This window comes from Scyliorhinus torazame, chromosome 5 (assembly GCF_047496885.1).
Source record: "Scyliorhinus torazame isolate Kashiwa2021f chromosome 5, sScyTor2.1, whole genome shotgun sequence".
In the NCBI taxonomy this organism is placed as follows: Eukaryota; Metazoa; Chordata; class Chondrichthyes; order Carcharhiniformes; family Scyliorhinidae; genus Scyliorhinus; species Scyliorhinus torazame.
The window spans coordinates 223,879,464-223,903,882 of record NC_092711.1 but is presented as its reverse complement, the minus strand read 5'-3'; the positions used below and the strand labels follow the sequence as shown (position 1 = coordinate 223,903,882).

General features: G+C 49.4%; 1 protein-coding gene across 3 annotated transcripts in view; it reads left to right on the top strand.

Annotated features, from left to right (window-relative positions):
- Positions 1-948: 948 nt before the first annotated feature.
- LOC140420963 (interleukin-13 receptor subunit alpha-2-like) overlaps positions 949-24,419 on the top strand; it is a 36,803-nt gene continuing 13,332 nt past the window's right edge. Inside the window, exons 1-4 of one of the 3 annotated variants that reach the window (XM_072505168.1) lie at positions 949-1,081; positions 11,434-11,529; positions 11,646-11,797; positions 15,434-15,587. In XM_072505168.1, coding sequence (XP_072361269.1) covers positions 11,454-11,529; positions 11,646-11,797; positions 15,434-15,587 — 382 coding nt within the window. In that variant the 5' untranslated portion in view covers positions 949-1,081; positions 11,434-11,453. Of the gene's footprint in view, positions 1,082-1,106; positions 1,280-11,433; positions 11,530-11,611; positions 11,798-15,433; positions 15,588-24,419 lie in introns of those variants that run through there. The other 2 variants (XM_072505167.1, XM_072505169.1) reach the window with 2 other exon arrangements.

Genomic DNA, 24,419 nt, shown 5'->3' with positions numbered 1-24,419 from the left:
CATCTGATTTAACAGACTGGAAGCCCGATTCTCCACTTCCCCATCTCCCCCTTGATGCTTCAGCCAGGAGTCACACGAGTATGAATGGGCACAAGTATTTACAAGCGGGACCTGGTCGTTGAGAAGGAGTAAGGAAGGAAGCAGATGTGTCAAACTTTTTGCATGCGCGGTTGCTGTCCTCCGGGTCCGCCCCGCAAGAAGATGGCGGACGGATCTTGTGGGGCCGCGGAAGGAAGGAGGTCCTCCTTCAAAGAGGACGGCCCGACGATCGGTGGGCACCGATCGCGGGCCATGCCACATTTGAGGTACCCCCTGGTGCAGGATCTCCGCCCCCCCCCCCAGCGTTCCCGCGCTGTTCCCAATGGCAGCAACCAGATGTGGACGGCACCGGGGGGAACACGCCATTTTGGCCTGGCCGCTCGGCCCATCCGGGCCTGAGAATAGCGGGGGTGCCGGAGAATCGCCATTTTGGGTGTCTCCAGCGATTCTCCGGCCCGCGGAACTCGATGGGGCCGTTCCCGCCGCTTGGGAGAATCGCGGGAGGGTGTCGGACTGGTGTCACGGGAAATTTTGGCGGCCCAGGCGATTCTCCCAACCGGCGCGGGAGTGGAGCATCTCGCCCAGTGGCAGTCAAATGAAAAAGACAAAATAAATGCAGTTTCTAACTGAATTTTGCATTGTTGCTTCATCTAATCATGCCGACACTCGTCATGGAAAGTCCAACTCGTTGAAAAAAAATTGTAGCCGAGTACTGCTTATAAAATCTCAAATGTACGACTTGAAGTTATGAAACGAGGATATCTGCACGATCAATGTATGGCTGATTTACCCGATTAAGAAAGAAAAAGTGGGAAATGGTCCAGGGCGCGCGCGCACATTGCTTTATTCCCATAAAGGTGGCTATCCTACACCGCGAGCTGCTGTCTCCAGTGCATCCCTGCGGAGGAATCCGACGTGAAGCTGTGCCTCAGTGGGAGATCCTATTTTGGAGAAGGGCCAGGGTGATGAGGATGTTGTCCATAAGCCAATCGCGTTACACCCGGGAACATGATGAACAACCGATGAGAAGATAATTAAACAGGTTAGCACATCCCGTAAACAATTATTTTGAAAAGAGAAGTTAATCTGTCACTGAGGTTGACCAGAAATACTGGTTGCAGGTTCAAATGAAATAGTTATGAAACTAAATGAAATAGAGTACTGAGCGAGAGTGGGCGCCCCTGTTACATCCTGTGTGGGGTTTAGTCAGATAGGTCGACAGCTCGACAGAGAAACCAAGGTGAGTGCTTCCAATTTGAGCGGATTCGTGCGTTAATTCATGTCCACTTGTTTTTTTTAACTGTGCCTTACCACAGACTGCGGAATCCACACAACAGTTGTCCGCAGTGTAAATCTGTTGGTTTTGTTTTTCCCTGAATCAGCGAGCTGTGATGACATTTGACAGCAATCGATTTGCTCGCGTCTTGAATATTGTTTGCCATTTCGTTCTCCGAGGAGATAACACGTACGCGGAATTTGCGTGAATGATTTAACACTAACCAAAGTTTACTTTCTCCCCTGTTGATGTACAAATGTACGTTTAATCCCGGTAATCACTTACCAGGGAGCACCGGTACTTCTGTCATGGTGACACTGCCCACTATTTCGAGCAAGTACTGTTGTTGCTGTGCCATGTGACTGAGTGACTTAAATGCAATTGTTTTATGATTGTATGGGGCGGCATGGTGACACAGGGCCTCACAGCGCCGGCCTTGGGTCACTGTCTGTGTGGAGTTTGCACTTTATCCCATGTCTGCCTGGGTGGGTAGGTTTCCTCCCACAGTCCAAAGATGTGCAGGCTAGGTGTACTGGCCATGCTAAATCGCTCCTTGGTGTCACAAAGATGGGTCAGCCCATCCAGTTAGCACTGACCATCTAGAAGAGCACCCTTGCCTAGGTCCAGTCCCTCACCCCATAACCCACCTAACCGTTGGACACTAAGGGGCAATTTAGCATGGCCAATCCACCTAACCTGCACATCTTTGGACTGTGGGAGGAAACCCACACAGGCACGGGGAGAATGAGCAAACTTCACACAGATCGTCACCCAAGGACGGAATCAAACCCTGACTCATGACCCTGCTAGTGCAGCTCGGTTGACATCCTTGTTAGCTGCAGACTCTGATACTGAGGCTTGCTCCTTAGGAGGGAAAGTACTAAAAGGCTGAATTCATGGCAGCAAGATTCCCCCAGATGAACTGGAAAGTATGTCGCAGGTAACACTGAATGGAGCTATGCCTCCTGGACCACAAATTTGTGGATGCAGAAGAACAAGCCAAATGATGGGTGTGGTGAATGTATTCACCTAATGCATGCATGATACTATAATCTATGACCTGGAAGTGGTGATACAAGCTGCTTCCAGGTACTGTACTGTAACCCTGGTGGCCTCTGGCTCCGCCCTCACCGGGGCCATATATAGACCGGCCGCCTGTGGGCGGCATTCATCTGTACAACCGACTCTGGCTAGGCAAGTTCATGACTAATAAAGCCTAATGTTCACTCGCTTTCTCTGCCTCTCGGTGAATTGAAGGTATATCAATTTATTAGTCATGGACAGCACTATGGAAGCCGCTCTAAAGCCAGACAGGCTCGAACTCGATGCCCACGCGTCCGACGCCAAGGAGATATTCGAACATTGGCTTTGATGCTTCGAGGCCTACCTCGACTCCTCCACAACGCCTCCCACGGAGACCCTCAAGCTGCGACTCCTGCACGCTCGGGTGAGCCATCGAATCTCAGTAATGATTTAGAAAGCGGCCACGTACGAGGTGGCGGTCGCAACCCTCAAGGCACACTTTGTGAAGCCCGTAAATGAGGTGTTAGCCAGACACCTCCTGACTACTCGCCGTTAATGTGCCGGAGAATCGCTGGACGAGTATCTGGAAATCCTGACTCTACTCGCGAGGAACTGCAGCAATCGAGATGTGACGGCAGAGGAACACATGAACCCACAGATCCGGGACACCTACGTGGCGGGGGTCCGCTTGAACTGCATCAGGCAGCGCCTGCTGGAAAACAGGATCTCTGACCTGCGGGACACGGTAAAGCTAGCTACCTCGCTAGAGTTGGCCTACCAGAACTTCAGTGCGTTCCCCGCGGGCCTGGTGAACCCCTCGTGGACACCCTCGTCGCGGCCCCCGTCGGACCCGACTACATCGCAGGCCTGCGCCGCATGTCTGCCAGCCCAGCCCAGGGAACCGCAGTGCTACTTCTGCGGCCAGGGCCAACATCACCGGCAGCGTTGCCCAGCCCGTGCAGCGACTGGGAAAGTCACTAATGGGGTCTCGGTCTTTCAGAGAACAATGGACCGAATGGTGGACCAGTACGGTTTGCGGGTTACATGTCCGTACTTGGACAACGTGACCATCTGCGGCCATGATCAGCGACGTGCAGCGACTGGGAAAAAGGGGCACTTTGCTAGAGTCTGGGCCGACATAAGGCTCAGAAATCGAAAACACACCAGGCCCGCCCCATGGACTCGAGGCCCCACAGACCCCGCAATGTGGCTGCGTGCCTGCCCAGAGCGCCCCCGTCAGATGCATCATCAGCATCATGTGACATGTGGAGGCCGCCATCTTGGTTGCCGGCCCCGACACATGCGACTCATGGGGGCTACCATCTTGGCCGCTGGCTCCGGCACCGACCAACACGTGCGACCGATGGGGGCGGCCATCTTGGTCACCATCTTCGCCCCAGCCCGACATGTGCGAATCATGGGGGCCACCATCTTGTGATTCCACCGACCACACAGGCTAACCGCAGCTGGGCGCAGTCACTCTCGACCAGTCGCAGCCGAAACAGCTGAAGAACTCCATGATGGTCGTCCGGGTAAATGGGCATGAGACCCCCGTCTTTTCGACTCCGGGAGCACGGAGAGCTTTGTCCACCCCGACACGGTAACGCGCTGCTCCCTCCATACTTACCCAACCTCCCAAACAATCTCCCTTGCCTCCAGGTCCCATTTGGTTCAGATCCGGGTGTACTGTATCGCCAATCTCGCCATGCAGGGCGCAGAGTACGCTCGTTTTAAGCTCTACGTCCTCCCCCACCTTTGTGCCCCCCTACTGCTCGGATTGGACTTTCAATGTAATCACCGATGCCTGACCTTACAGTTCGGCGGACTCTTGCCCTCCCTCACGATGTGCAGCCTCGCTACCCTCCAGGTCCACCCCTCCACCCCCCTTCACTCTTTGCGAACCTCATTCCTGACTGTAAGCCCATCGCCACCAGGAGCAGACGGTACAGTTCGCTCGACATGGCGTTTATCAAGTCGGAGGTCCAGCGACTGTTGAGTGAAGGGATCATCAAGGTCAGCAACAGCCCCTGGAGAGCGCAAGTGGTGGTCGTCCGGACCGGGGAAAAGAATCGGATGGTTGTGGACTACAGCCAGACAATTAACTGGTTCACGCATCTGGATGCGTACCCCCTCCCCCGCATAGCGGAGATGGTCAACCTGATCGCGCAGTACCGTGTGTTCTCAACGGTCGATCTGAAGTTGGCCGACCACCAGCTCCCAATCCACCCAGAAGAGCGCCACTACACTGCCTTTGAAGCAGCCGGCCCACTCTTCCACTTCCTCAGAGTCCCCTTCGGCGTCACTAATGGGGTCTCGGTCTTTCAGAGAACAATGGACCGAATGGTGGACCAGTACGGTTTGCGGGTTACATGTCCGTACTTGGACAACGTGACCATCTGCGGCCATGATCAGCAGGACCATGACGCCAACCTTCAGAGGTTCCTCCAGGCCGCCCAATTCCTTAATCTCACATACAACAAAGAAAAGAGCGTCTTCCGTACTACCCGACTAGCCATCCTCGGCTACGCCGTGGAGAACGGAGTCCTAGGGCCCGACCCCGACCATATGCGCCCCCTCACCGAACTCCTCCCTCCCCACAGCCTCAAGGCCCTAAAACGATGTCTGGGGCTGTTCTCGTACTAGGTTCAGTGGGTCCCCAACTATGCGGACAAAGCCCGCCCACTTATTCAAACCACCAGTTTTCCCCTGACGGATGAGGCCCCCTTGGCCTTCAGCTGCATCAAGGCCGACATCACCAAGGCCGCAATGCACGCGGTGGACGAGTCCATCCCCTTTCAGGTAGAGAGCGATGCGTCAGACGTCGCACTGGCCGCCACACTCAACTAGCGGGCAGGCCGGTATCATTCCTCTCTAGGACCCTCCACGCTTCCGAAATTCGACACTCCTCCACAAGCCATAGTGGAAGCCGTGCGGTGCTGGCGGCACTACCTAGCCAGTACGACGTTCACCCTCATCACCGACCAACGGTCGGTCGCCTTCATGTTTGACAACGCACAACGGGACAAAATAAAAAATGACTAATAAATTGATATACTTTCAATTCACCGAGAGGCAGAGAGAACAAGTGAACATTAGGCTTTATTAGTCATGAACTTGCCTAGCCAGAGTCGGTTGTACAGATGAATGCCGCCCACAGGCGGCCGGTCTATATATTGTCCCGGTGAGGGCAGAGGCGGAGCCCACCGGGGTTAAAGTACAGTACCTGGAAGCAGCTTGTTTCACCACTTCCAGGTCATAGGTCATAGGTTATAGTATCATGCATGCATTAGGTGAATACATTCAACCAGATGAACTGGAAAGTATGTCGCAGGTAACACTGAATGGAGCTGTGCTTCCTGGACCACAAATTTGTGGATGCAGAATTTAGAATTATAGAATTTACAGTGCAGAACGAGGCCATTCGGCCAATCGAGTCTGCACCGGCTCTTGGAAAGAGCACCCTACCCAAGCCCACACCTCCACCCTATCCCCATAACCCAGTAACCCCACCCAACACTAAGGGCAATATTGGACACTAAGGGCAATTTATTGTGGCCAATCCACCTAACCTGCACATCTTTGGACTGTGGGAGGAAACCGGTGCACCCGGAGGAAACCCACGCATACACAGGGAGAACGTGCAGACTCCGCACAGACTGACCCAAGCCGGGAATCGAACCTGGGACCCTGGAGCTGTGAAGCAATTGTGCTAACCACTATGCTACCGTGCTGCCCACGAAGAACAAGCTAAATGAAGGGCTATGCAGAATAAATACCTTATGGTTTGTTGGAATCTGACCAGCGGGATCCTGAAAGTAATGGTCAACATTAGACAACCAGTTCAAAGTGAAAGCTAATTTTAGAATATGCTTTCTGGAGCTCATTTGATATAGGTAGAAAACCAATGATTGCATTGATGATTTTGTCAGTACTTGCAGCGAGAAATAAAAAGAATGCGATCTCATGGATACAGCATTTTCAGAATGCACTATGAAGTTGGTGATTATCTCCACTTCCATGGAGGCGTTCCGGAAAGATCTACTAGAGAAGCTGAAGGAATAAGGCATAGAGAGCGTGTTACAAGAGGGACAAGATGCAGGAGGGAGACAATGATAGCGTGCCTTAGAGTCTGGGATGACTATCAGTGTAATATCCAGGGTACACATGCTAAACAAGTATCACTTTACCAGGTCATCACCTTACTAAGTGATCACAGACGAGATACATAGAACATAGAACATTACAGCGCAGTACAGGCCCTTCGGCCCCCGATGTTGCGCCGACCTGTGAAACCACTCTAAAGCCCATCTACACTATTCCCTTATCGTCCATATGTCTATCCAATGACCATTTGAATGCCCTTAGTGTTGGCAAGTCCACTACTGTTGCAGGCAGGGCATTCCACACCCTTACTACTCTCTGAATAAAGAACCTACCTCTGACATCTGTCTTATATCGATCTCCCCTCAATTTAAAGCTATGTCCCCTCGTGCTAGACATCACCATCCGAGGAAAAAGGCTCTCACTGTCCACCCTATCCAATCATCTTGTATGCCTCAATTAAGTCACCTCTTAACCTTCTCCTCTCTAATGAAAACAGCCTCAAGTCCCTCAGCCTTTCCTCATAAGATCTTCCCTCCATACCAGGCAACATTCTGGTAAATCTCCTCTGCTCCCTTTCCAATGCTTCCACATCCTTCCTATAATGCGACGACCAGAATTGCACGCAATACTCCAAATGCGGCCGCACCAGAGTTTTGTACAGCTGCAACATGACCTCATGGCTCCGAGACTCAATCCCTCTACCAATAAAAGCTAACACACCGTATGCCTTCTTAACAACCCTCTCAACCTGAGTGGCAACTTTCAGAGATCTATGTACATGGACACCGAGGTCTCTCTGCTCATCCACACTGCCAAGAATCTTACCATTAGCCCAGTACTCTGTCTTCCTGTTATTCCTTCCAAAATGAATCACCTCACACTTTTCTGCATTATACTCCATTTGCCACCTCTCAGCCCAGCGCTGCAGCTTATCTATGTCCCTCGTAACTTGTAACATCCTTCCGCACTGTCCACAACTCCACCGACTTTAGTGTCATCTGCAAATTTACTCACCCGTCCTTCTATGCCCTCCTCCAGGTCATTTATAAAAATTACAAACAGCAGTGGCCCCAAAACAGATCCTTGTGGTACACCACTAGTAACTGGACTCCAGTCTGAACATTTCCCATCAACCACCACCCTTTGTCTTCTTCCAGCTAGCCAATTTCTGATCCAAACTGCTAAATCTCCCTGAATCCCATGCCTCTGTATTTTCTGCAGTAGCCTACCGTGGGGAACCTTATCAAATGCTTTACTGAAATCCATATACACCACATCAACTGCTTTACCCTCATCCAACTGTTTGGTCACCTTCTTTCAATCCACCTTCGGGTTAGGTAGATTGGCCATGCTAAATTGCCCATAGTGTCCAAAATTGCCCTTAGTGTTGGGTGGGGTTACTGGGTTATGGGGATAGGGTGGAGGTGTAGACCTTGGGGTAGGGTGCTCTTTCCAAGAGCCGGTGCAGACTCGATTGGCCGAATGGCCTCCTTCTGCACTGTAAATTCTATGATTGTATGATTCTATGATTCTCAAAGAACTCAATAAGGTTTGTGAGGCACGACCTACCTTTCACAAAACCATGTTGACTATCTCTAATCAAATTATTCCTTTTCAGATGCTTATACATCCTATCTCTTATAAACCTTTCCAAGATTTTGCCCACAACAGAAGTAAGGATCACTGGTCTATAGTTACCGGGGTTGTCTCTACTCCCCTTCTTGAACAAGAGGACAACATTTGCTATTCTCCAGTCTTTTGGCACTATTCCTGTAGACAAAGATGACTTAAAGATCAAAGCCAAAGGTTCAGCAATCTCCTCCCTAGCTTCCCAGAGAATCCTAGGATAAATCCCATCCAGCCCTGGGGACTTATCTATTTTCACACTTTCCAGAATTGTTAACACCTCCTCCTTATGAACCTCAAGCCCTTCTAGTCTAGTAGCCTGAATCTCAGCATTCTCCTCGACAACATTGTCTTTTTCCTGTGTGAATACTGACAAAAAATATTCATTTAGCACCTCTCCTATCTCCTCGGACTCCAAGCACAACTTCCCACTACTGTCCTTGACCTGCACTACTCTTACCCTAGTCATTCTTTTATTCCTGACATATCTATAGAAAGCTTTAGGGTTATCCTTGATCCTACCTGCCAAAGACTTCTCATGTCCCCTCCTGGCTCTTCTTAGCTCTCTCTTTAGGTCCTTCCTAGCTAACTTGTAACTCTCGAGCACCCTAACTGAACCTTCATGTCTCATCTTTACATACACCTCCTTCTTCCTCTTGACAAGTGTTTCGGCTGCCTTAGTAAACCACGGTTCCCTTGCTCGACCACTTCCTCCCTGCCTGACAGGTACATGCTTATGAAGGACACGCAATAGCTGTTCCTTGAACAAGCTCCACATTTGCACTGTGCCCATCCCCTGCAGTTTTCCCCTCCATCCGGTGCATCCTAAGTCTTGCCTCATCGCATCATAATTGCCTTTCCCCCAGATATAACTCTTGCCCTGCGGTATATACCTATCCCTTTCCATCACTAAAGTAAACTTAATCGAATTGTGGTCACTATCACCAAAGTGCTCACCTACCTCCAAATCTAACACCTGTCCTGGTTCATTACCCAGTACCAAATCCAATATGGCCATGCCTCTCGTTGGCCTATCAGGAAACCCTCGTGCACACATTGGACAAAAACGGACCCATCTAAAGTACTCAAACTATAGCGTTTCCAGTCGATATTTGGAAAGTTAAAGTCCCCCATAACAACTACCCTGTTGCTTTCGCTCCTATCCAGAATCATCTTTGCAATCCTTTCCTCTACATCTCTGGAACTTAGAGGCCTATAGAAAACCCCTAACAGGGTGACCTCTCCTTTCCAGTTTCTAACCTCAGCCCATACTACCTCAGTAGACGAGTCCTCATCAAACGTCCTTTCTGCCACCGTAATACTGTCCTTGACTAACAATTGCCCCCCTTCCCCTCTTTTACCACCTTCCCTGAGCTTACTGAAATATCTAAACCCCGGCACCTGCAACAACCATTCCTGTCCCTGCTCTATCCATGTCTCTGAAATGGCCACAACATCGAAGTCCCAGGTACCAACCCATGCCGCAAGTTCACCCAGCTTATTCCGGATGCTCCTGGCATTGAAGAAGACACACTTTAAACCACCTTCCTGCCTGCCGGTACACTCCTGCAACTTTGAAACCTTACTCATGACCTCACTACTCTCAATCTCCTGTATACTGGAGCTACAATTCAGGTTCCCAAGCCCCTGCTCAACTAGTTTAAACCCTCCCGAAGAGCATTAGCAAATTTCCCCCCCAGGATAGTGGTACCCGTCTGGTCCAGGTGTAGACAATCCCATTTGTAGAGGTCCCACCGACCCCAGAATGAGCCCCAATTATCCAGAAATCTGAAACCCTCCCTCCTGCACCATCCCTGTAGCCACGTGTTCAACTCCTCTCTTTCCCTATTCTTCATCTTGCTATCACGTGGCACGGGTAACAACCCAGAGATAATAACTCTGTTTGTCCTAGATCTAAGTTTCCACCCCAGCTCCCTGAATTCCTGCCTTACATCACTATCCCTTTTCATACCTATGTCGTTGGTACCACGACTTGGGGCTGCTCCCCCTCCCCCTTAAGGATCCCGAAAACACGATCCGAGGCATCACGCACCCTGGCACCCGGGAGGCAACACATCAACCGCGAGTCTCTCCCGTTCCCACAGAATCCCCTATCTATCCCCCTAACTATGGAGTCTCCAATGACTAAATCACTTCTCCTTCCCCCCACTTCCCTTCTGAGCAGCAGGAACAGACTCTGTGCCAGAGACCTGCACCCCATGGCTTACCCCTGGTAAGTCGTCCCCCCCCAACAGAGGGGGGATAGGTGGAAGTACCACCACTTTACATTGATCAGGAAGTGAGGGTCCGACATCTACAAAAATGAGTGTGAATCCCAGCAGAAGTGTTAAGGGTGCAACGAACCAAGATCCTAAAAGGTGAAACCAAATGGTGCGATATTCAAATGGAAAAGGGCTCACCTCAGGGACTCTCTTTCAATTTTGATGGAATAACTAAGCAACATCACCTATTCATATTCATGTACATTTTTCTGTCTAAGAGGCAAAAAGCAGCACACGGACAATATTTCCTTCTTCACCCCGGTACCAATGTCCCAGAGCTACCAAACAATCACAACCCTCCCAGTTTCCGAATGCTTCCAAATCCCAACACCATCTTTGCTAATTCCCTTGTCTAAATGTCAAACCAATGTTTCAGCATTGCTACCATCCCAAATTTTATTCACACACCAATGCTCCCACTTCCAAACACACACATGTGAAATACAGAACCTATATTGATGTATAAGAGTTACTATAAATAATGTACTTTTATAATACAAAGTGGAATTGAAAAGAGGATATTAAGGAATGCAAATGTTGATGTGGCTCATTCTGGTATTCATGTATCTCATATGTTAATATTAGTGTTTGTGCTTCTTTAGTACTTTTAGAGATAATTAATTAGAGATAAATGCTTTCATCAACTCATTCTGTAGAACTGCATTTCCAACCACAAAGTTTAGAAATAATGAACAGGAAAATGTATTCATATTGCAATGTTCTGCTGAAAGACTTAGCTTTTGAATATTGGTGAGGGTACAGTAATTTGGATATTGTGGTTGAATATCCAAGACTAAGCACTGACAAAATCCAAACTGGCTTCGTCTAAAGTAAAAAGTTGAAAATATCAAAGCAACGTATCTTTGAATTGTGCATTAAAGTTTTTAACTATGCTTAACTTCCTCACAAGCAAAAGCACATTTTACATTACAGGATTGCACAGCAATCCAAAATATTTTTAATGTTCTACTCTTTAGACATACACCGAAGTTGCTTTTTTAATGCATAAATTGGAAATGGATAATTAGTTATAATACTGGATAGCTAACTGGTTATATCATTTTTGGATTTTTCTAATTCAAGGCAACTGCGAATACTGAACTATGGATCTGGACAACATTGTAGCTTTTCTTGCTATAATTCTATGGCCAACTGCTGGATCAGAGATGCTAACTTCAGGTACGACCTCAAGGATCGGATGCTGTACACTTCCTAAAATATGTTCTTCAATTTTGTAACTTTTCAAAATCTTTTGATTCAGGATTCCTCTTTTCAAAGATTTTGTCTTGTTCCAGTTGATCCACCAACTGACTTGCAGGTCACAGACCTGGGCCATCTGGGTCCACTTCACATCCGTTGGAAAGCTCCGTTAATTTTAACCAGCAAGAGGTTGTGTGTGGTCCGGTACATGTTGTCCTATTGCAATGTGGATTCAACAAACTGTAAGGTAAATGAAACATATTGAATATGAATTATCTTTCGCCCCTACAACCCAAAGATGTGCAAGGTAGGTGGATTGAACATGCTAAATTGCCCCTTAATTGGAATAAAATTAATTGGGTACTCTAAATTTATATATATAAAAAAAAGAATATGAAATATCATTTTTCCAATAGAGCGGGATTTTCCACATCCACCTCCCCCTGGTGTGTTTTCTGGCAGCGGAGGAACTGTGCCATTGGTCACTGGCGGGACTGGAAGACGTCTATGACATTTTTCATGACTCGCCTGTCCTGTCGCTGTCAGGGGTGGGGGGGGGGGTCATCTTCGCCAGGACAGGAAGATCCCGCTGGCAGGAAGGGCTGGAAAATCCCACCTTTTAACTCTTTAAAATGCTGTTTCTATATCCATGTACAAGAAAGTACATTTTGATAAGTGTAGAAAACCAAATGTAATCAAAATCAGAATTGGCTTAGAACAGAGCTGAGGTTAACCAGCCATATGTTCCCCCTATAATAATGGTTCAAGAGGTCATAGATACCATTGGAAAGGATGGTACATCTCCCTGGAGAAAATTAGTTCCACTTCCTGATTGATCCACCATGAACCAAACTTAAGAAGGATAGACGTAATTAGCTCAGTCTGTCTTCTTATCCCAAGACCAACTGAAATTGTTGTAACCTGTGTCTGGGAAAGTCTGTGCGCAAATATCAATCAATCCTGTTGATTAATTCCAATATGAAAGTTTGAATAGAAACCTGAATGATCCTCATTGTTATCTCAATCACTGGTGACATTCTTAAATGAATGAAGTTTCCCTCAGCACCATCAGGATGTCTTACATGCGGCATTTGTTTGGCAAAGCTACATGAGGTACAAAAAACAAACCACCTTGATGCGGTGGAAAATGTATCTGAAAAAGGACTCCGAATGTGAACAAAATAAGAGAACAAACACTAGATGGTTTAAACCATTATTAAAGTACTTGTTTGTATCTCGTGCATTGGCCACAATTTCTTTGTTTAAAGCTTCCTGCTTCTGTACTGGCTCTTTCGCCATGGTTAGAGTATTCTCTCATCGACCGAAGCCCTGTCCGCCTGCTCGAGTGTTGCGAAAGATCCCACAACATTTTTTCACAGGGAAACACGGAGTTAGCTATCTCTGGTGTCATGACCAATCTTCAGTCCTCAATCAAAAACAGATGATCTGATCATTACCACATTGCTGTTTGTTTGGGCACATATTGGCTGCTGAATTTCATTTTTTTTAAAAATTAGTTTCTTTATTGGATTTTTGGCATTTTATATCAGAAGTTACAGAGTAAGACAAATCCAACACATGTATCAACATAAATGACAACAAAGACAGCAGTTTTGGATATTATGCATAGAGTATATCGTCTCAACTCGTAAAACATATTATGCAGGTTGCCTTTGCTGGGGTCACAAGGCAATCTAGAGAGATACAACAGAAAACATTTACAGGAAGAAAGAAAAACAATGAACATTTTTTTTTACAAAAGTACGATGCAGCTGAGGTCCCGCTGGGCCAGCCAGGGCGTACCCACTAGGTTGTGTAGGGCCCATTGCTGTCTGTGATTCCGTGATGGGGAGCTTCTATAAAGCTGTGGGGGGGGGGGTCCCTGTTTGGGAGCCCCCCAGGTGGTTGGCCGCTATTGCTCAGCTGCCTTGCCTTCCTGCCCTAGCGGCACTGATTGCCCGACGGAGCTCTGTTGGGGGAAATGTCCACTGGCTGTGCTCGCTGCTGTGGCTGCTTTTCACTTATTGCCCTTAGTCCCTATCGGTTCTCTCCTTCTACTTGCCTTTTGATGTCTTCTCCACTCCCCCACCTCTTGTCCTTGCCCACTCCCTCCCTGTTCTCTTCCCCCCCCCCCCCCCCCCTACCCGTCCTCGTCATCCGTCCCAGTTCCTTTCCCTTCCTTGCTTTGTGCTCTGTTCTGGTGTCCCCCTCCTCCCTGATTTAGTGTTTGCTATTACAAACAGGTCTTGGAACAAGTTGGTGAGTAGCCTCCATGTTTTGTAGCAGCCTTATTTTCTCTAGCTTGAGAAATCCCACCAGGTCGGGCTGCCATTCTGCAGCTTTGGGCGGCGCTACCGATCCAGTGGGCGAACAGGGAAGCAAAGACCAGAGCGTCTGCCCCTCTCCCCATGATGAACTCTGGCTGTTTTGATACCCCGAATACCTCCACCCTCACCCCACAACCTTGGACATGGCCTCGAAGAAGGACTTACAGTGTCCAACAAGTCTGGGGCAAGACCAGAACATGTGGATGTGGTTGGCAGCCTCCCCTACCCTGCCGTCCTGTGCTTTCTCCCATTTGCTGCTCTAAAATTGATTGGCAGTGGCTCAAATGCCAGGGAAAACAGTAGCGGGGACAGTGGGCATCCCTGACTTGTGCATTTGTGCAGCTAGAAGTATCCAGAGCTGATGGTGTTTGTCCGTATGCTCGCTGTGGCAGTGCTGTGCAGTAGTTTCACCCATGAGGTGAAACCTGGCCCAAACCCTCTCCGTTCCATTGCTGCTGTGAGGTATTTGCATTCATTCCTCTCGAAGGCCTTCTCATGTTCAGCAGGCGCCTGATGTTCATAGTTAGCTGCCTGCCCTTGACAAAGCCCGTTTGATCTTCTGTGACTACTTCTGGCATGCAGTTCCCTTCTTATTAAGTAGTACGGCCACCACCCTAGCCCTTGTCCTGTAGCATGCTTGGTACATCTTTCATACCCAGCCCTTCCTTACCCTCAGTCAGCCCTTCTCACTCAGATGCATCTCTTGGAAGAAGATTACATCAGCTCGCAGACTTTTCAGATGGGCGAAGACTCTGTATTTTTTTCACTGGGCCGTTAAGTCCCCTGTTCCCCCCTCCTGTGGGGTCAGCCATACTCACCATGTGGAGGTGGCCTGGATTTGGGGGGCCTCCAAGATGGCCATCTTTGCCCAGCTCAGGATTCGTCCCTTATCTTGGAACCAGTGGAGCTTGGCAATGATGGCCTGCGGCTTTGCTCCTGTTTTGGATCTCGGCTGAGGAACTAGTTCGGCTGGTTAGAGCTGGGAAATAGAAGCTGATTATGTTATACCTCATATAGGACTGCTTTATACTGACTGTGGGAGAAAACTGTAGGGGAAAAAATTGATAATTTCCCACCTCTTCATGGTCTTCATCTTGGAAAGAAAAATGAAAATAAATCCTCCATCTATTTTAGATCCTTCCTCGCTGTTATAACCCCAGTGGAGGCTCCGGAATCAGGAACATATGGTTTCCCATGTCCTCCCCGGAATATGAACTGCCCCTTTAAGGGGCGGAGCTTCCACTGAACAAGGAGATCCCCAACTCCAATAAAAACCCCGGCCTGGGTAAAGGTCGGAGAAGGAGATTCTTAGGGGAGTGAAGGAGTTTGGATTTGTATCGTAATAAACCTTGGTCTTTAATTTCTACCTATCATCTATGCTTTCTGCTTACTGTGGATTTAACACTCTCCTTGGAGAATACGTTCACAGAAATCCCAGTTGAAACAAATAAATGAATTTATGGTAAATTTAAATGTCCATTCTACCGCTCTTGAGAAGAGTTGAATGGGTGATATTTTTATGTTTTAAACTGAGACAGATTTGTTTTCTTTGACAGCGTGTAATCACCAAACAACTGGAATACACGGATGGATTTAACCTCAACAAGGGCATAAAAGTGAAAATCCAAACATTCGTGAAAGACCAGTGTACAAACGGAACCAAACTACACAGCGACTGGGCTGAAACAGTATACCGGCCATCCATGGAAGGTAAATCACCACGGGCAGAAGATTTTCTCCTGTTGCTTTGTAAAGCAACGAATGACAATGATATTTCTGAACCATAAAATATTTTCATTATATTTCTAGGCAAGTAACTTGAAATATTGGATTTATAGCCACATGTTTCCAATTGCCTTATTAAACAAGTGAAATAATCGTGTGCCTTTCAGTGATTCAAGAAGGTAGCTCGCCACCAACTTCTCAAGGGCAGCTAGCAATGGGCAATAAATGCTGGCCTAGCCCCTGCATCCCAAGTATATTTAATTTCAAATTGCTTTAGCATAGCAGCAAGATCGCTAACTTGTAGCACCTTGAATATTATAATTCAGGAGTCCATTCTTACCAAGCATGGACTAGCATAGCTCTAGCAGAAGGCCAATTTATATCAGTCATTATCTATTAATTGGCAGAAAACAACTCCTCCGATGGATCCATTTTAAAGATGGGTGCTAAAACTGCCCAGATGCTCTGAACATTGGTAAGCTGCATTGCAGACAATAACATGAACATCCCGGTTGCGGCTATGCCTGGGTAGGTCGCACGTTTGGCAGCTCCCGCCGGGAACGGAGTTTTGGGCTCTTCAGAGGGGCCCCAACGGCAATTGTTCGACGACTTCCAGTGTGGGAAGGTGACAGCAAGGTCCCCCCGACAGTATATGGATTGGACCAGGAGTGGAGCAGTTATAAAAGTGACCCTGGTGCAGCGGAAAGTGCGAGGGAGGAAAAGCAAGATGGCGGCGGGTGGAGACCAAGCAGCGTGGGCGCAGTGGTCGCAGGAGCAGCAGGAGTTTCTTAAACGCTGCTTCGAGGAGCTGAGGACAGAAATGCTGGCGCCAATAAAGGCGGCGATTGAGAAGCTTGTGGAGACCCAGAAGGCCCAAGGGGCGGCGATCCGGGAGGTGCGGCAAAAGCCTCGGAGAAAGAGGACGAGATCTTGGGCATGGCGGTGAAGGTGGAGGCGCACGAGGCGCTGCACAAGAGATGGGTGGAAAAATTTGAGGACCTGGAGAATAGGTCGAGGAAGAAGAATCTTCGGATTCTGGATCTCCCTGAAGGAGTGGAGGGGCCCGATGCCGGGGCACATATGAGCACAATGCTCAATTCGCTGATGGGCGGGGAAGCTTTCCCGAGGCCCCTGGAGCTGGATGGGGCTCATCGGGTCCTGGCAAGGAGACCCAAAGCCAACGAACCGCCAAGGGCTGTAGTGGTGAGGTTCCACCGCTTTATGGACAGAGAGTGTGTCCTGAGATGGGCCAAAAAAGAGCGGAGCAGCAGGTGGGAGAACACGGAGATCAGAATTTACCAGGACTGGAGTGCGAAGGTGGCTAAGAAGAGGGCTGGTTTTAACCGGGCTAAGGCGGTGCTCCATCGGAAGGGGGTGAAGTTCGGGATGCTGCAGCCAGCGCGATTGTGGATCATGTTCCAAGATCGGCACCACTATTTTGAAATGCCTGATGAGGCGTGGAACTTTATCCAGACTGAAAAGTTGGACTCAAACTGAGGGTTTGTCGTGAGGGGATGTTTACTGTGTTTACTGCGTTTGGGGAATGTTCTTTTTGTTTTGGTGCTGGGTGGGGATGGGTGAATGGATTTGATGTGGGAGAGTGTGGGCGTCGGTGTTGGAGGGGCAGGGCCCCGCGGAGGAAGAGGGTGGGTGGAGGCCCGGGGATGGGGAGTTGGGGTAAGGCCGCAAAAAGGAGCTGCGCCAGAGGGGGCGGGGTCGGCTCAGGAAAGCGCGGGCTTTTTTCCCATGTTAGGGAAGGATGGGGGCGGGGCCGGGGGGGAAGGGCGGTGCTGGAGAGGAGCACACACTGACTGCCAGGGGGTGGGGGGATTCTCACACTGGGGGCTCGATGGAATGGCGGGAGAGGCCGGGGTCAGCAGGAGTCAGCTGACTTACGGGAGTATCATGGGGAGAGCAAAATGGCTAGATGAGGATCTGGCGGGGGGGGCGGGGGATGGGTTGCTGCTGCATTGGCCAAAGGGGAGCTGGAAGTAGGAGAGGTAGTCGGGGGCGGGAGTCCGCCGCCTGGGGGACTGGAGGGTGCGGGAGGCGCGGGCACGTGGCTGGCCTAGAAAAGGAGATGGCTAGTCGGCAGGGGGGGTGGCGAGTAGCCCCCCGATCTGCCTGATAACTTGGAATGTGAGGGGCCTGAACAGGCCGGTCAAGAGGGCCCGGGTGTTCATACACTTAAAAGGGACTGAAGGCAGACGTGGTTATGCTCCAAGAGACACATCTGAAGGTCGCAGATCAGGTTAGGCTGAGAAAGGGATGGGTAGGGCAGGTCTTTCGTTCAGGGCTGGATGCGAAGAACAGAGGGGTTGCAATACTGGTGGGGAAGCGGGTGTCATTCGAGGCACTGAATATTGTAGTGGATAATGGAGGTCGAAATGTGATGGTGAGTGGTAGGTTGCAGGGGGTGCGGGTGGTACTGGTTAACGTATATGCCCCGAATTGGGATGATGCCGGATTTATGAAATGCATGCTGGGTCGGATTCCGGATTTGGAGGTAGGAAGCTTGATAATGGGGGGGGGGGGGGGGGGGGGGAACTTCAACACGGTGCTGGACCCAGCACTGGACCGTTCTAGGTCCAGGACGGGTAGGAGGCTGGCTGCGGCCAAGGTGCTTAGGGGGTTTATGGACCAGATGGGGGAAGTGGATCCATGGAGGTTTTCCAGGCCGCTGGCCAGGGAATTTTCCTTCTTTTCCCACGTCCATAGAGCCTACTCCCGGATAGATTTTTTCATTTTGAGTAGGGCGCTAATCCCGAAAGTGGAGAGAACGGAATATTCGGCCACAGCTATCTCGGACCACGCCCCGCATTGGGTGGAGCTGGAGTTGGGGGAGGAAATGGACCAGCGCCCGCTGTGGCGGCTCGATGTGGGACTGTTGGCGGATGAGGGGGTGACGTGCGGGTGCGGGGGTGTATTGAAAGATACTTGGAGGCCAATGACAACGGGAAGGTGCAGGTGGGGGTAGTTTGGGAGGCGGTGGTCAGAGGAGAGCTAATCTCTATTACGGCCCACAGGGAGAAGAGAGGGGAGGGAGAGGGAGAGGTTGGTGGGGGAGATTTTAAGGGTGGACAGGTGGTATGCAGAGGCCCCCGAGGAGGGGCTACTTAGGGAGCGACGGAACCTCCAGACGGAATTCGACCTGTTGACCACGGGGAAAGCAGAGGCACAGTGGAGGAAAGCGCAGGGGGCGGAGTATGAGTATGGGGAGAAGGCGAGTCGGATGCTGGCACATCAGCTTCGTAAGAGGGAGGCAGCGAGGGATATTGGTGGAGTCAAGGATAGAAGGGGGATACGGTGCGGAGTGCGGTGAGAATAAACAAGGTATTTAGGGACTTCTATGGGGATCTGTACAGGTCTGAGCCCCCAGCGGGGGAGGAGGGGATGCGACGATTCCTGGATCAGCTGAGGTTCCCGAGGGTGGAGGAGGAGGAGGTGGCTGGTTTGGGGGCGCCGATTGGGCTGGAGGAGCTGGTTAAAGGATTGGGGAACATGCAGGCGGGGAAGGCCCGGGGCCGGATAGGTTCCCAGTTGAATTTTACAGGAAATACGTGGACCTGCTGGGCCCGTTGCTAGTGAGGACTTTTAATAAGGCGAGGGTGGGGGGGATCTTGCCCCCGACAATGTCCAGGGCGCTGATTTCTTTGATCTTGAAGCGGGACAAGGATCCATTGCAATGTGGGTCGTATAGACCGATCTCGCTCCTCAATGTTGACGCTAAGTTGCTGGCGAAGGTGCTGGCTACGAGAATTGAGGACTGTGTCCCGGGGGTGATTCATGAGGACCAGACAGGATTTGTGAAGGGTAGGCAGCTAAATACAAATGTGCGGAGGCTCCTCAATGTGATTATGATGCCCTCGGTGGAGGGGGAAGCGTAGGTAGTGGCAGCTATGGACGCGGAGAAGGCCTTTGACCGGGTGGAGTGGGAGTATCTTTGGGAAGTGTTGCGGAGGTTTGGGTTCGGGGAGTGGTTCATCAGTTGGGTCAGGCTGCTATATAAAGCCCCAGTGGCGAGTGTGGCTACGAACCGGCGGAGGTCGGAGTACTTTCGGCTGTACCGGGGAACGAGGCAGGGGTGCCCCCTATCCCCCTTGTTGTTTGCACTGGCAATTGAGCCGCTGGCCATAGCACTGAGGGAATCTAGGAAATGGAGGGGATTGGTCCGGGTGGGAGAGGAACACTGGGTGTCGTTGTATGCCGATGACCTGTTGTTGTTTGTTGCGGATCCAGTGGAGGGGATGGCGGAGGTCATGCGGATCCTTGGGGAGTTTGGGGACTTTTTGGGGTATAAACTCAACGTAGGGAAGAGTGAGCTCTTCGTGGTGCATTCAGGGGACCAGGGAAGGGGGATAGACGAGCTACCGCTGAAGAGGGTGGAAAGGAGCTTTCGGTACCTAGGGATCCAAGTAGCTAGGAGCTGGGTGATCCTGCACAAGCTCAATTTGATGCAATTGGTGGAGCAGATGGAGGAGGATTTTAAAAGATGGGATATGCTGCCACTCTCACTACCGGGTAGGGTGCAGTCAGTCAAAATGACGGTCCTCCCGAGGTTCCTCTTTGTGTTCCAGTGCCTTCCCATTTTGATCCCCAAGGCCTTTTTCAAACGGGTAAGCAGGAGCACCATGGGATTTGTGTGGGCGAATAAGGCCCCGAGGGTGAAGAGAGTGTTTCTGGAGCGTAGCAGGGACAGGGAGGGGCTGGCGCTGCCGAATTTGTGTGGCTATTATTAGGCTGCTAATGTGGCGATGATCCAGAAGTGGGTAATGGAGGGGGAGGGGGCGGCGTGGAAGAGGCTAGAGATGGCATCCTGTGAGGACACGAGCCTGAGGGCGCTGGTGACGGCACCGCTGCCGCTCTCGCAAACAAAGTACACCACGAATCTGGTGGTGGCGGCGACGCTGAAGATCTGGGGGCAGTGGAGGTGACACAGGGGCGAGGTGGGAGCCTCGGTTTGGTCACCGATTCGGGAGAATCATCGGTTCGTCCCGGGAAGTATGGATGGGGGGGTTTCGGAGCTGGCATCGGGCAGGGATTAGAAGAATGGGGGACCTGTTCATCGATGGGACGTTTGCGAGCCTAGGGGCGCTGGAGGAGAAGTTTGGCTACCCCCGGGAAACGCTTTCAGGTACATGCAAGTGAGGGCGTTTGTGAGGCGGCAGGTGAGGGAATTCCCGTTGCTTCCGGCATGTGGGATTCAGGACAGGGTGATTTCGGGTGTATGGGTTGGAGAAGGCAAGGTTTTGACGATTTAGCAGGAGCTGAAGGAAGAGGAGGAGGCCTTGGTGGAGGAGTTAAAGGGCAAGTGGGAGGAGGAGCTTGGGGAGGAGATAGATGAGGGTCTGTGGACTGATGCCCTGAGTAGGGTTAATTTTTCCTCCTCTTGCGCCAGGCTCAGTCTAATACAGTTCAAAGTTACTCACAGAGTGCATATGACAGGGGCGAGGTTGAGTGGGTTCTTTGGGGTGGAGGACAGATGTGGGAGGTGCTCTGGGAGCCCGGCAAATCACATCCATATGTTCTGGTCGTGCCCGGCACTGGATGGGTTTTGGAGGGGTTTTGCAAGGACTATGTCCAAGGTGGTGAACGCCTGGGTCAAGCCAAGCTGGGGATTGGCATTAGTTGGGGTATCGGATGAGCCGGGAGTGCAGGAGGCGAAAGAGGCCAGTATTCTGGCCTTTGCGTCCCTGGTAGCCCGGCGGAGGATTTTGCTACTATGGAAAGATGCAAAGCCCCCTAGTGTGGAAGCTTGGATCAATGACATGGCAGGGTTCATCAAGCTGGAGAGGATAAAGTTTGCCTTGCGAGGGTCTGTGCAAGGGTTCCTCAGGTGGTGGCAACCGCTCCTAGACTATCTCGCGGAGCGTTAGGAGGAGGTCAGCAGCAGCCCAGGGGTGGGGGGGAGGGGGGGGGGTTCTTTTGGGGTGACGTTTGGGGGAAGGTGGTTTTTTCCCCTATTTGTGCTTTTAAATGTTATATGGGGGGTTATTGTATATGGGGGAAATCCAATGTATAATTTCTGATTGTTGTGTTTTTGTTTTTGTTTTCTTGTTGGGGGGGGGGTGGGGGGAGTTGTTGAAAATTTGAATAAATATATATTTTTTTAAAAAATACTCTATGATTAATATTAGTGTGGCAATTGCTGGTCGCGGTGTCCCCGATTATAGACGGAGGTTGGATACCAGAACATGACCAATCAGGTCAACTGAGTCAAGGCACATGCCAGAGAACTTGGTTACGCAAGAGTGTGCAAATGTAAGAGGGAGAAAGGTCATGTTAATATAGGTTGAGTCATTGAAATGATGTGATGCACTATGGCTTTTGTATCTGGGCATCTTTCTAAACTGTTATTGGACTAAAGCCAGTGCAGAGTCACGCAGTGTTAGATACTCCAGATAGAACAAGGGAGAGTACAGTGAATCTGAGGTTCTTATTCAAATGTTAATGCGACATCTGTGATCATTGATGTGAATGTAGCACTAAATGATTCTTTAAGGATGTGCCAAGTAGGACAAAAACAAAGTCTTAAACATTGATTAGTTCTGCCAGGCTTTAAGTTCTGTCATTTGGATAACGCCAATATTGGTGTCAAAGATATCATAATCTCCTCACACTTAGTGCCTGAAAGAATAATGGAGTGAGAGGGGAACGGAAGTTTATAAACTTGGTTGACTATGGCGAAAACGAGTTTCTTACTGCATTACTTTTATCTGCCCTCTTTGCCTGTCCAAGTCTATCAAAAGCTGCAGTACAGCCAGTCCTCGGACTTACGACACAGCTTGTTTGTGGACACCGTGTTGCAAGTCAAAAAGTTGTAAGTTGGAACTGATTTTCCCCATGAGAACAATGTTTAAAATGGGAGATTGGTTCCATTAGCAGGGAAAGACAGCACATTGCGACCTAATTCCCCTTGGTTTCAGACATTCGTTGCGATGCATTCAGTCCTCTGCCTGGAGGGCCACAGCCACTTTTCTCTCTAACTAGCCTAGCTAATGGCTTCAGACTGCAGGCACGAAAGATTCCCATTGTAATCAATGGGAGATCAACCAGTGGAGCAGGGCGGAATTTTTACCAGTAAATTGCTGCCTCGTTTCCCAGTTTTCAAAAACAGATTTCTGGTTTCTGGGCTCTAGTTCAGCCAGGCAGTGCACTGCCAGTGGGCCACGGCAACTGTCTCCATGGCGACCTTCTGGTCTTGAGTTACAACTTGGTGTGTGAAGGGTACAGGGAGCCCGGTGTTTCGGTGGCAGCTTTTGCAGTTTCCCCGGAGTTCATTCAAAACATATCACATGTATAAATCATGTTTATAAAAATATAAAAGATGGTCTGGCAACATTGTAAACTCAAAACCTATGCCTTAAATTCGAAACAGGGTATCAATTTTTAAAAGTCTTAAGGACCATTCATTGTAATTTGAAAGTCGTAAAGTTGAGGAGTACCTGTAGTTAATTTCTTATTTTCTGAGCTTGCCTTGGTGTAAGTGATATATTAAGATGTCTGTCTCAATTCAGTACTTGCATGTACTTCTGATTTATTTAGCAAATGCGAAGTCCCCAAGTCAAGCAGTTTCTTCTGGTCCTGCTGTGTTGAGTGAGGATAGGCCTTGGCTGAGTCTGTGCATTGGTCACTCTTCTATGATGTGGTGTATAATTTGTTCTCTCCCACAGGCATAGGGGGCCAGCACTAATGTCCCATCTGTGGAGGTTGGCCAAGCAGGAGCCGTGGCCGGTCCTGAACCTGTTAAGGGCTCTCTTTCCTTGGAAAGTTGAAACCCGGTGGCCGTTGGGTTAGGTTTGAGACCAGATACTTGTTTGTCATGTCCAATGATCCCCATTCATTTGTCCAGGTGGAATCTGCATTGAAGTCCTGTGTGGGAGGGCTTTTACAGATGGGAGTCGTACCTTGGGTGGGCTGAATAGGTCAGCATGAAGTGACAGGTGGGGGGCTTTGCAAACCTTTTCTATCATTTTGTGGGTTGTTTCAGGTCAGCGGAGATATGGAGGAGTGATGTTTGCCAGGACAGGGTGCCAAAGACGTGGTGTTCAGCATGGTGTTCCATTCATTTGGATGTTAATATCCTATTGGCTTTTGCATTGTAAAGATGGAATAAGCTGCATACTGTTTCTGCAGGGGTTAGCATGAGTTGTCAAGTGTTGTAGAATTGTTCAAGTTTTGACAAGTCCTCATTTAGGGGTCGGTCTGAAGTTGGGGACTTGAGTTGCAAGGCCCAAGTTGTTGACATATACAAATTTTTGGGAGGTAGTTTTTTTTTTTACCTCAGCAGGTTGCAAGTTCAAGTCCAAACCCATAAATTTGAACACACAATGCGGGCTGGCATCTCAGTGCAATGCTGAGGCTGAATTCATCACCTTCCCTCTCTGGTGGAAATAAAAGACCCAATAGCCATATTCAAAAAAGAGCAGGCGAATTCTCCTGACGTCTTAGCCGACACTTGTCCTTCATCTAACATCAGTAAAACAGAGTCTCTGGCCATTTATTTTACTGAGAGAGCTTGCTGTGAGGAAATTGACCAGCATGTTGTCATGATTACAGCAGTGGATAGACTTTAAAAGCTTTTCATTGTCTTGAAATCATTTCTACTTGCTGCTTCCATAGATGTACGGAGGGATTAAACAGATTGTTTTGAATGTACATCTCATTATTATGTAATACAATATATCCACATCTCCACCACACACCTTCTTTACAATTAATAAAATGTAGCCAGCCATTTTCTTTCAAAGAGAAGAATGATCTTTTTTGATTCATCTCTCAATTCATACATTTTCTGATCAGATATAACAATTAACA